The 13,259-nt window shown below is 45.0% G+C and overlaps 1 protein-coding gene across 1 annotated transcript in view; it reads left to right on the plus strand.

The window, feature by feature from the left end:
- The window catches only part of LOC126474259 (solute carrier family 2, facilitated glucose transporter member 8-like), a 296,736-nt gene that overhangs the window by 256,093 nt on the left and 27,384 nt on the right, over positions 1-13,259 (plus strand). Inside the window, exon 2 of the mRNA XM_050101727.1 lies at positions 6,234-6,387. Coding sequence (XP_049957684.1) covers positions 6,312-6,387 — 76 coding nt within the window. The 5' untranslated portion in view covers positions 6,234-6,311. The remainder of the gene's footprint in view (positions 1-6,233; positions 6,388-13,259) is intronic.

Below are 13,259 nucleotides of genomic sequence, written 5' to 3' on the forward strand. Positions count from 1 at the left end.
TGGAGAGAGGCTGCGAGAGATAGAAGGCGGTGGAAACAGATCGTTGATGCAGCGCGTGGTCTGCAGGGCCTGTGATCGCTGAGAAGATAGATAGATAGACTAGTTCGGCTCAGTCTCCTCTCGGTGGAAACCAAAGAACCCACCGTTGTGCTGACCAAGTGTATTTTCGTACAGCACAACAGTTGGCAATGTGCATATTTTCACTATCCAGTTTTTAAATACAGGGCTTGTTCGAATTAGCGAGCAACTTAGTCTTAGAAATAGCACCTACAAGACAAAAACGAACTTAAAATGTAAATGTATAACTGTGGCGCGACGTTCAGCACTGTGTTACAGTGCGTCACCGTAGCAGTGTGGTAGGACGGATATATTTTTAACCCGTGATCACCCGAGAAATTTCCTGGAAGGCGTTTGCGTTCTAGCGGCGTCAACACGTGGCGCCGGGTCGCGGCTGCCCCGTCACAAATAAGCGCGGCGCGTTTGCGCAGCGTTACTGCCTGTCGGTCAGGCAGGCGCCAGCGAGCCCGGCCGCTCCCGGCTCCGCAATATAACTGGGAGCGCGCCGTCTATCCGGCACCGCGTACCACTCCGCCCGCGCGCAGCAGCCCCGCCTCGTCACTTTCGCCGCTCCGGGAGATGCCTGCACGCAGCTAGCCGGCCCCGAGTCGGCTGCGTTTCTCCTGCCACTGAACAGGTCAGAGGGCGCAGTCTGCGCTGTCGGTGCTCGGTATTCGCTGGAAGCTCTTCGAAAGTGGTCTTGTAAATAAATGTTCGGATGCTTAAGTTCTCCCAACGTTTTCCGAGGCTCCAGGATGAGTTTTCACTTTGTGCTGCGCTAGTCTCAATCTTGCTGAGAGCCTAAGACAGTGTGCTGGACCCAGGCCGGTTTAAGGACCAAGCGACACAAACGGCTACTTGGGGCGCTAAGATGAGAGGGCCGCCAGAGGTGCCTACTGCAAACATTTTAAAGGTGTTATTAACAGTTCAAGGGAATAGAGGGGAGATGTCAAATGTCGTTTGTGTGCAAAAATTCTATCGAATCGGATATGATCCGACAGGGACTCGAAACTGGAACTTCTTCAATCGAAATAATAATAATAAAAAAAAAAACAGTCAAGCTGCAAAAGTAGCATAGGCCTTATTGACGCGTTTTGACTTTTCGAGGCATTTTCAGAAGTCGTAAAGGAACTGAGGGCAACACGTTTGTCATAAGTAATCGAAAATTGTGGTGGGCACCACATTCGTCCGAACGTGCACACCAAAATTTCGACTGCTTGTGACTAAAGTGTTACCGGCAGTTCCTTTAAGACTTCTGAAGAAGCCTGAAAAATACGAAACGCGTCATTAAAACTTATGCTATAAATACATGACATTGTCAACTGGAGAGCGATCTGTTAATTCAGAATAAAGACAGCTTCTGATATGAAGTTTCTTGTTGCCTGAACCGCGATATGCACTCTGAACTACTAGTTTCAATAGGACTAAGCGCCATCTTCAGATCCACAGAGAACAGATTATGCAGTGGTACTGTGCTAAAACCGCAAATTTATATTCCTCCCATCTTCATGGACTCATAATAAAAAAAGAGTTGCCGGTAGCCAAGTCAGAAACATGCGGCACTTCTTGATGTGTCGTACTTGTATGACTCTGTCTTCCCATGAAGGCACAGTTATATTTTTTTATGTTCCCCTCTCTTGAGTCTGTCACTATGGTACAGAAACGAACGTTTTGTTTATCACAGACTATGATTTCGCAATCCGCACTCTGTACATCTGAAGATGGCAGCTTAGTTTTGTCGAAACTAATAATCCAGTGTAGATACTCCTGGTCAAGGCAAGAAAAACTTCATATTAGAAACTTTCTTTACAAATGGTAAGCTATTTTTGCAAGATAGATTGCTTTTCCCTACAGAAAATATATCACTATTGCTTCACCCTGGCCATAGAGTGGGAGAATTTATGGGACCTTTGCCTTTCACTGCCAAGTGCTCTATCGACTGACCTATTGAAAAACGACTCAAGCAGTACACACACTCACAGCTGAACTGTCAGAAGGAAGGTTTTGGAGTAAATAAAGCTGTTAGGGTAGCTCAGTATGTAGTGCACTTAAGTCCGAAAGGGAGAGGTCCTAGGTTCGAGTCCCGATTGAGCACGTAGTTTCAATCTCCCAGATTGTTTCATATCAACGCATATTGTGTTGCATTGTTTCCTTTCTGGCACAGCCACGTGTCCGCAATATCCTCTCTTCCAGTAGTGCTAGTCCCGAAAGTTACGCAGGAGAGCGTCTGTGAAGTGTGTAAAGTTGGAGAGAGGTAATGGCGAAAATAAGGTTCTCAGGGTGAGTGGCGTTCAGTTGCGCCTGGGTAGCTCAGTCGGTAGAGCACTTCCCGGTGAAAACTAAAATTCCAGCAAGCGGTTTTAATTAGCCACGAAGTTTCTTCTCCAAGGTTGTTGTTGAGGTCTTAAAATCTACAGATTCCTCTTACGCAGCTCTCCACGACTGTTTATCCTCTACAGGCCTCTTCCGCTCTTCGTATCTCCTACAATTTACAGATTTGAATTTCCTTACTTTAATCAAACCTTACTTTGCCTTTGCAGTTTTTACCCCTTACACTTTCCTCTGTTACTTAGTTAGTACTGCTTGACGCAAAATGGTAAGTCCCTTTGCTACTCACTTACCTCCACATTAATTGTCCAATAATCAGTATTCTTCTGTAACACATTTCAGTTGCTTCTATTCTCCTCTTGTCTGAACTGTTTATCGCCACGTTTCATTGCTGTATAAGGCCACACCCCATACAGATACCATCAGAAATGAATTCCTGAGCCTTCAACTTACTTTTACAGGTAATAAATTTCTCTTCTCCAGGAATGTTTCTCTAGTTTTTCTCAGTCTTCTTTCTATATCCTCTCTACTTCGGTCATCGATAGTTATTTTGCTACCCAAACAGCAAAACTTACGAACTGCTTTTAATGGCTCATTTCCCCGTCATATTCTGATTTACTCCGACTAGATTCAGTTAACTTTGTCCTACTTTTTTTCTCCTGCTCGATCTGTTTACAGGTCAAATACCCTTTTTTGGCTCTGATAACTAGGAAGAAAGGCCGATGTATGCGTTTAGGATATAAGAAGTGGATAATAAAGCAACGTAATGCCCTGTCGATGTGTAAATGGTAGAGACCGCATCGAACAGCGCAGGTGGAGGCGCTCTTGGAACGAGAGAATATTCGGTGAATGGAGCAGCCTGCCCGTTCCCCCGATTCAAACCTCATTGAACATGGTTGGGATCCGTTGGGAGTATTACGACTCATACTCATGAAGCATCCAGCAGTTGTTAACCGCGCTGTCGGAAAAGTGGAATTGCCCTACCACAAGAACTCCTTATCGAGCTTGTGGCCAACGTGGGAACAAGAAATACGAAATTACAATGAAATCCAGACTTTTAGCTGCTTACAGGGTTTGATACATATCAACGGGGACAGTTGAAAATGTGTGTCCCATCCGGGACTCGAACCCGGGAGCTCCTGCTTAGATGGCAGACGCTCCATCTGTCTGAACCACCGAGGACACAGTTGATAATGTGACTGCAGGGACTTTATCTCTGGCACGCTCCCCTAAGACCCACATTCCCAACTTACTGTCCACGCTCTACGTATGTAGTGCCCCTGCCCAATACGCTCTTTACTCGTGGCAGTCAGTCTACTGATTCCCGTAAGATTTCGGACAATGTAAGTGTATCCACACTGAAGAAGATCATTGGCCGGTAAGTCTTATCTATATGAAGATGGTATCTGCTCCTTCGGACGTTTCCCAGAGAACAGATACCATCTTCATATGTTACGAAATATCTCCTGCCTTTTGAAATGTTCAGGAGATTATCATAAATCTTGGTGACTTCACTGTTATTATTGTCTTCGTATAGAAGTATCATTTCTGTTCGTCTCATAGCGTATTCCTTTTAGTTATCTTGGCTGGCTCTGAGCACTACGGGACTTAACATCTATGGTCATCAGTCCCCTAGAACTTAGAACTACTTAAACCTAACTAACCTAAGGACATCACACAACCACCAGCCATCACGAGGCAGAGAAAATCCCTGACCCCGCCGGGAATCGAACCCGGGAACCCGGGCGTGGGAAGCGAGAACGCTACCGCACGACCACGAGATGCGGGCTTTAGTTATCTTCTGTCCTGTACTGTAGCAGTTATATATATGCGTGACCCAAGTTGCTTCGAGCTATGTTGCTTAGCAGCGACACACTATGTGAGAGTTACTTTCGTTCTTCAGTTTACCACACGGTGTGCAAACGCACTCTAAAATCTACCCCTGACGGAGACAGCCTTGTACCGATACTATAACATCCGTCGTCTCTTACTAGCGATTAGGAATCGAGAATCGTATTATTAATGGTTGAAAGTTAACAAATATCGCGAGGTGGCACGTTTCGTTTGCGCGAACGAAATTTTTATTCCCTGACTGAGCGCTTCTTCATGACGGGCGAAGAAAGGTAAGAAAATCGATATGTGACCTAACTTCGTTGCAAGAGACGATAACGAGAGGACATGTATGAAGTGTGTGCAATGAAACAATCATTGTTACCCCCCATATTGTACAATTAGTGTTTTTTGAGATGCACAAGCGATATGTGATAATATGATTAATGTGGAGTTTCGTAACATCCATAATACAGTCTGGTGCATTTCAAAGGTAATTTCGCGTATTTGCTTTTCATCTAAAGATTCTGTGATGAACAGTAATGTACGACAAGCTTGTATAGGACTTCAAACATTTGGTGGTCTATGTCGGCTGTAGAACGTGCTTCAATAACACGGTCAAAAGCAGAGAAAAAGCTTTCTCTGCTAAAACGAACTCATTTCACTCACAGACAATATCGAATGACGAAATGCGAATGGCTGTATCCCAATTTGAGAAGATCCTATAGAAGTTTTCTTTCTCTTAAAAAAAATGGTTCAAATGGCTCTGAGCACTATGGGACTTACGATCTGAGGTCATCAGTCCCCTAGAACTTAGAACTACTTTAACCTAACTAACCTAAGGACATGACACACGTCCATGCCCGAGGCAGGATTCGAACCTGCGACCGTAGTGGTCGCGCAGTTCCAGACTGAAGCGCCTAGAACCGCTCGGTCACTCCGGCCGGCTGTTCTCTAACATTTCAAGAATTTTACAGGCGACTGTCGGAGTCGGTAGCTACTTCTACACTTGTCTACGTGTACTAAATTACGTACGCTGTGGTAGTAGTCAACACCGCTCTGGAAATTGATAATGTCCTTCACAGACATACAAACAGAGACACTACACACACTAGTTCAATAACAACGAGTTTAATTTTACCTGCTTAATAGCATTAATTTCTTCTTTAGAGCCATAATATTATAAAAATGGTGACCGTGACAATACTAGTCATATTCTTTCCTAGTCCATTTGGCAAATGGAGCGAGAGAAAGAGACTATCTACGTGCTTATGAGCCCCGATTTATTTATCGTGCCAACAGCCGTGTTGCGTGTGTTACATTTAAATGGACGTACTAGAAAACAATACCGCCATTAAATTCTTTGTAATGGTAACCAAAGAGGTCATTTAGAATTGCACTTCGGGAATTACATCAACTCACTGGTAAATCTTTGGACAAGCTATGCTGAGCTGCAAGGGAACGACGTCGCGGAATAAACCTTCGTTGTACCCAAACCACTGTCTTTTATCGTGCGGCACAAAAATTTTTACTTATCTTTGTAGTTAAACAGCAGTGTGTTGTCTTTTTCACTGTAGCAAACTGTGGACGTTGATTGTTGAATGTCTGGGAAGTTTTACTTAATGAAATCTGCACCTGTATTCGACATCGTTAATGGACACCTGTAGGATGGTGTTGGACTGTAGGTTAGCCAGTGTAATGCGAGTGGTGTAAGAAATGTTTACAACTAGTGTTTGGCTGACAAGGAAAGGAAAGCTGTAGCGTAAGGTGCCTTATCACAAGATTTAGCGCTAGTGTCCTGGATTAAATTGCAACTACTTTTGCAGTGTTTAATGAAGTGAGAGCGTGCGACACTTTCGATGGTGCTTCGGTCGATTAAACACCTGACCAAACGGCTTGGAATTTCTCAGCCAGCAATACTGTACATCGCTTGCTTTCTTTAGCTGATTAGAGCTTGCTAGGTTTTTCAAATGGACACCAGGTAGTTGAGTGTGAATGTGTTTATGTTGGTTGCGCAGGCCCGGCAGTCACTCTGGAACAGGCCGTGAGACGGCACCTACAGCGACCACGGGCCGCTGACGTCTTCACACGGCAGCATGGCGAAGCGGGTTGAGGGCTCGGCCCCCGTCAAGGACCGCATCCACTGGCAGCAGGTGGCCGCCGCCACCATCGGTGAGTCCGTCACTCGCTCCAGTGACACCAATGTCAAGTTCTTCTCGTGGGGATATGGATTTTATTTTCTTAATTTTGTTTTTGGCTATGCGGACACTCAGACAACTCAGGATGTTTTTGAAGACCGTTAACGTTAAGTCAGCTGTTCCTCGTCTTTAGCCATCTAACATCCACTGCCGGGTACAGTCCTCCTCTAGGCTTTTCCTACATCTACATCTACATCCACATACATACTCCGCAATCCAACATACGGAGCGTGGCGGAGGGTATCTCGTACCACAACTAGCATCTTCTCTCCCTGTTCCACTCCCAAACAGAACGAGGGAAAAATGACTGCCTATACGCCACTGTACGAGCCATAATCTCTCTTATCTTGTGGTCTTTCCGCCAAATATAAGTTGGTGGCAGTAAAATTGTACGGCAGTCAGCTTCAAATGCTGGTTCCCTAAATTTCCGCAGTAGCGATTCACGAAAAGAACGCCTCCTTTTCTCTAGAGACTCCCACCCAAGTTCCTGAAGCATTTCCGTAACATTCGCGTGATGATCAAACCTACCACTAACAAATCTAGCAGCCCGCCTCTGAATTGCTTCTACACTCCTGGAAATTGAAATAAGAACACCGTGAATTCATTGTCCCAGGAAGGGGAAACTTTATTGACACATTCCTGTGGTCAGATACATCACATGATCACACTGACAGAACCACAGGCACATAGACACAGGCAACAGAGCATGCACAATGTCGGCACTAGTAAAGTGTATATCCACCTTTCGCAGCAATGCAGGCTGCTATTCTCCCATGGAGACGATCGTAGAGATGCTGGATGTAGTCCTGTGGAACGGCTTGCCATGCCATTTCCACCTGGCGCCTCAGTTGGACCAGCGTTCGCGCTGGACGTGCAGACCGCGTGAGACGACGCTTCATCCAGTCCCAAACATGCTCAATGGGGGACAGATCCGGAGATCTTGCTGTCCAGGGTAGTTGACTTACACCTTCTAGAGCACGTTGGGTGACACGGGATACATGCGAACGTGCATTGTCCTGTTGGAACAGCAAGTTCCCTTGCCGGTCTAGGAATGGTAGAACGATGGGTTCGATGACGGTTTGGATGTACCGTGTACTATTCAGTGTCTCCTCGACGATCACCAGTGGTGTACGGCCAGTGTAGGAGATCGCTCCCCACACCATGATGCCGGGTGTTGGCCCTGTGTGCCTCGGTCGTATGCAGTCCTGATTGTGGCGCTCACCTGCACGGCGCCAAACACGCATACGACCATCATTGGCACCAAGGCAGAAGCGACTCTCATCGCTGAAGACGACACGTCTCCATTCGTCCCTCCATTCACGCCTGTCGCGACACCACTGGAGGCGGGCTGCACGATGTTGGGGCGTGAGCGGAAGACGGCCTAACGGTGTGCGGGACCGTAGCCCAGTTTCATGGAGACGGTTGCGAATGGTCCTCGCCGATACCCCAGGAGCAACAGTGTCCCTAATTTGCTGGGAAGTGGCGGTGCGGTCCCCTACGGCACTGCGTAGGATCCTACTGTCTTGGCGTGCATCCGTGCGTCGCTGCGGTCCGGTCCCAGGTCGACGGGCACGTGCACCTTCCGCCGACCACTGGCGACAACATCGATGTACTGTGGAGACCTCACGCCCCACGTGTTGAGCAATTCGGCGGTACGTCCACCCGGCCTCCCGCATGCCCACTATACGCCCTCGCTCAAAGTCCGTCAACTGCACATACGGTTCACGTCCACACTGTCGCGGCATGCTACCAGTGTTAAAGACTGCGATGGAGCTCCGTATGCCACGGCAAACTGGCTGACACTGACGGCGGCGGTGCACAAATGCTGCGCAGCTAGCACCATTCGACGGCCAACACCACGGTTCTTGGTGTGTCCGCTGTGCCGTGCGTGTGATCATTGCTTGTACAGCCCTCTCGCAGTGTCCGGAGCAGGTATGGTGGGTCTGACACACCGGTGTCAATGTGTTCTTTTTTCCATTTCCAGGAGTGTATGTCCTCCCTCAATCCGACCTGATAGGGATCCCAAACGCTATAGCAGTACTCAAGAATACGTCGTATTAGTGTTTTATAAGCGGTCTCCTTTACAGATGAACCACATCTTCCCAAAATTCTACCAATGAATCGAGTTCTACTATCCGCCTTCCCCACAACTGCCATTACATGCTGGTCCCACTTCATATCGCTCTGCAATGTTACGCCCAAATATTTAATCGACATGACTCTGTCAAGCGCTACACTACTAATGGAGAACTCAAAAAATTACAGGATTCTTTTTCCTATTCATCTGCATTAATTTACATGTATGTATATTTAGAGTTAGCTGCCATTCTTTACACCAATCACAAATCCTGTCCAAGTCATTTTGTATCCTCCTACAGTTACTCAACGACGACACCTTCCCGTGCACTATAGCATCATCAGCAAACAGCCACACATTGCTATCCACCCTATCCAAAATATCGTTTATGTAGACAGAAAACAACAGCGGACGTACCACACTTCCATGGGTCACTCCAGATGATACCCTTACTTCCGATGAACACTCACCATCGAGGACAACGTACTGGGTTCTATTACTTAAGAAGTCTTCCAGCCACTCACATATTTCCTTCCATTACTTGCATTATTGGTTCACCTGAATTTTTCCCCTTACGACGATTTACATTATTTTGAATGAAACCTTCCACACTACAAACTGTACCATTGTGCCGACGGTGCTGACTTCTCTTGCACTGAGACTGCAGTGTATATGGAGGTCGGAGTAGAAGCTGAATGCATCGGGACACAGCGCAGTGTTCTGAAAGTTGCACTAATCCTGCGTCTTCACCCCAAGTAGTTTGAGTTTGTACCAGCACAGTGACATGGGAGACGTCGCTTCTTAATGAGGCACTGTAATCTGAAATGAAATGCTACTAAACGTAACTTGGCTCGTCAGCCACAGCCAGATTATTAAGTGACATAATCCATATTTTACAAGGGATTTCAGTTATGAAACTTCCTGGCAGATTAAAACTGTGTGGCGGACCGACACTCGAACTCGGGACTTTTGGCTTTCGCGGGCAAGTGCTCTACCAACTGAGCTACCCAGGCACGACTCACGCCCCGTCCTCACAGCTTTAATTCCGCCAGTATCTCGTCTCCTACCTTCCAAACTTCACAGAAGCTCTCCTGGGAACCTGAGAAGAGCTTCTGTGAAGTGTGGAAGGTAGGAGACGAGGTACGGGCGGAATTAAAGCTGTGAGGACGGCGCGTGAGTCGTGCCTGGGTAGCTCAGTTGGTAGAGCACTTGACCGCGAAAGGCAAAGGTCCCGAGTTCGAGTCTCGGTCCGCCGCACAGTTTTAATCTGCTTGGAAGTTTCATAGAAGCGCACACTCCGCTATAGAGTGAAAATTTCATTCTAGATTCCAGTTACTTTATTCGCAACTTTGGCGTTGTTTAAAATAAGAAGCCCATGATCACAAAGTCGTGCACACACAATTGTCGATCTGTAATCCAGACTCAGGATAATGTAGAGTATACGTTTCATGCACAGTGTGTAGTAAAACACTTCTCTAGTAATTAATCAGCCTGCATTGTTCGCATACTCGCGCCTAAAGGCAACCACACCGGTGCCGATAAGCTGCATACTCCGACCCAACTGCCGGCGAGGAGCACTTTTTGGGGCATTGCTCGTGTCTACCCGAGAACGCACGGAGTGCTTCCGTCGTTAGTATGTTTTATTACTTGACAAAAGTTACAGTTAGAATATTTTAGCAATTACATACTAATGAGTTCATTGAAGAAAGACTTTTCACCCTTCTACATTTGACATTTTGTTCAGCTAATAAATAGTATTCAAGCTGCTAGTTTTAGCGCGCAAACCGTATTCCGGCTGCCAATCCACTGTCTCCACGTCAGCTAAATCAGTGGATCACTGTATTTAAGCATCGTATGCAAACAGGAAGTGCAAAATGGCTAAGCAGGAATGGCTAGAGGACAAATGTAAGGATGTAGAGGCTTATCTCACTAGGGGTAAGATAGATACTGCCTACGGGAAAATTAAAGAGACGTTTGGAGAAAAGAGAACCACTTGTATGAATATCAAGAGCTCAGATGGAAACCCAGTTCTAAGCAAAGAAGGGAAATCACAAAGATGGAAGGAGTATATAGAGAGTCTACACAAGGGCAATGTACTTGAGGACAATATTATGGAAATGGAAGAGGATGTAGCTGAAGAGGAAATGGGAGATACGATACTGCGTGAAGAGTTTGACAGAGCACTGAAAGACCTGAGTCGAAACAAGGCCCCAGGAGTAGACAACATTCCATTGGAACTACTGACGGCCCTGGGAGAGCCAGTCCTGACAAAACTCTACCATCTGGTGAGCAAGATGTATGAAACCGGCGAAATACCCTCAGACTTCAAGAAGAATATAATAATTCCAATCCCAAATAAAGCAGGTGTTGACAGATGTCAAATTTACCGAACTATCAGTTTAATAAGTCACAGCTGCAAAATACTAACACGAATTCTTTACAGACGAATGGAAAAACTAGTAGAAGCCAACCTCGGGGAAGATCAGTTTGGATTCCGTAGAAACACTGGAACACGTGAGGCAATACTGACCCTATGACTACCTTAGAAGAAAGATTATGGAAAGGCAAACCCACGTTTCTAGTATTTGTAGACTTAGTGAAACCTTTTGACAATGTTGACTGGAACACTCTCTTTCAAATTCTAAAGGTGGCAGGGGTAAAATACAGGGAGCGAAAGGCTATTTACAATTTGTACAGAAACCAGATGGCAGTTATAAGAGTCGAGGAACATGAAATGGAAGCAGTGGTTGGTAAGGAAGTAAGACAGGGTTTTAGCCCCTCCCCGATGTTGTTCAATCTGTATATTGAGCAAGCGGTAAAGGGAACAAAAGAAAAATTCGGAGTAGGTATTAAAATCCATGGAGAAGAAATAAAAACTTTGAGGTTCGCCGATGACATTGTAATTCTGTCAGAGACAGCAAAGGACTTGGAAGAGCAGTTGAATGGAATGGACAGTGTCTTGAAATGAGGATATAAGATGAACATCAACAAAAGCAGAACGAGGATAATGGAATGTAGTCGAATTAAGTCGGGTGATGCTGAGGGAATTAGATTAGGAAATGAGACACTTAAAGTAGTAAAGGAGTTTTGCTATTTGGGGAGCAAAATAACTGATGATGGTCGAAGTAGAGAGGATATAAAATGTAGACTGGCAATGGCAAGGAAAGCGTTTATGAAGAAGAAAAATTTGTTAACATCGAGTATAGATTTAAGTGTCAGGAAGTCGTTTCTGAGTATGGAAGTGAAACATGGACCATAAATAGTTTAGACAAGAAGAGAATAGAAGCTTTCGAAATGTGGTGGTACAGAAGAATGCTGAAGATTAGATGGGTAGATAACGTAACTAATGAGGAGGTGTTGAATAGGATTGAGGAGAAGAGAAGTTTGTGGCACAGCTTGACTAGAAGAACGAATCGGTTGGTAGGACATGTTCTGAGGCATCAAGGGATCACCAATTTAGTATTGGTGGGCAGTGTAGAGGGTAAAAATCGTAGAGGGAGACCAAGAGATGAATACACCAAGCAGATTCAGAAGGATGTATGTTGCAGTAGGTACTGGGAGATGAAGAAGCTTGCACAGGATAGAGTAGCATGGAGAGCTGCATCAAACCAGTCTCAGGACTGAAGACCACAACAACAACAGCATACATTCTCTATTATTTTTCTCAGTTTAGAGAACTTAGTATGTCTTCTAGGGACAATGAACACATATTTTTTGTGATATGAATAACTTGTTTTTATATTTTGGAATTTTGACAGTGCTGGTAAAGTGTACTGGGACGGGGAGCTGTTAGACAGTTTGGAGACATGCATTTGTGAGTTTTGTTCCAATTCTTCGTTTAATAGTACGGGATCCAGTAATGTTTGGGATAGGAATATGGCACAAAAGGTTTGCAGCTGCTACTCATGCAAGATACACCAACAACTCGTCGGAAATCAAGCAAATCTCAAACATTCACCCAATAGGTCTCACCTCTTTCCAACTGTGGATGCGAAAAACCGACCGATTAAAACCAAAATAGGTATTTTAGTTTTGTTTTGAATAATCGTATTTTTCGTTTGGTCTCGGTTATAGAATGTGTTTTTTTTTCTTTTTTGTACTATCAACTGAGCAAAAAACCGGAATATCAGTTAGCCTTTGCAGCAGTGCTAAAATTTTTCGTTTTTAAATTAACCTTCCAAAAACTGCATAAATTTTATTCGTAGGATTTGGGCACGTTTGAACTGTTCTGTTATTAAAGAAAATCGGAAAAACGATCAGCTTCTATTCTCTTCTGGTCTAAACTATTTATTGTCCATGTTTCACTTCCATACATGGCTACACGTCATACAAATACTTTCAGAAACGACTTCCTGACACTTAAATCTATACTCGACGTTAACAAATTTCTCTTCTTCAGAAACGCTTTCCTTGCCAATGCTAGTCTACATTTTATATCCCCTTTACTTCGACCATCATCAGTTATTTTGCTCCCCAAATAGCAGAACTCCTTTACTACTTAAGTGTCATTTCCTGATCTGCTTTCCTCAGCATCATCCGACTTAATTCGACTACATTCCATTATCCTCGTTTTGCTTTTGTTGATGTTCATCTTAGATCCTCTTTTCAAGACACTATCCATTCCGTTCAACTGCTCTTCCAAGTCCTTTGCTGTCTCTGACAGAGGCTACAACCCTGTCTCACTCCCTTCCCAACTACTGCTTCCATTTCATCCCCATCGACTCTTATAACTGCCATCTCGTTTCTGTACAAATTGTAAATAGCCTTTC

This window comes from Schistocerca serialis, chromosome 1, assembly GCF_023864345.2.
Source record: "Schistocerca serialis cubense isolate TAMUIC-IGC-003099 chromosome 1, iqSchSeri2.2, whole genome shotgun sequence".
NCBI lineage: Eukaryota > Metazoa > Arthropoda > Insecta > Orthoptera > Acrididae > Schistocerca > Schistocerca serialis.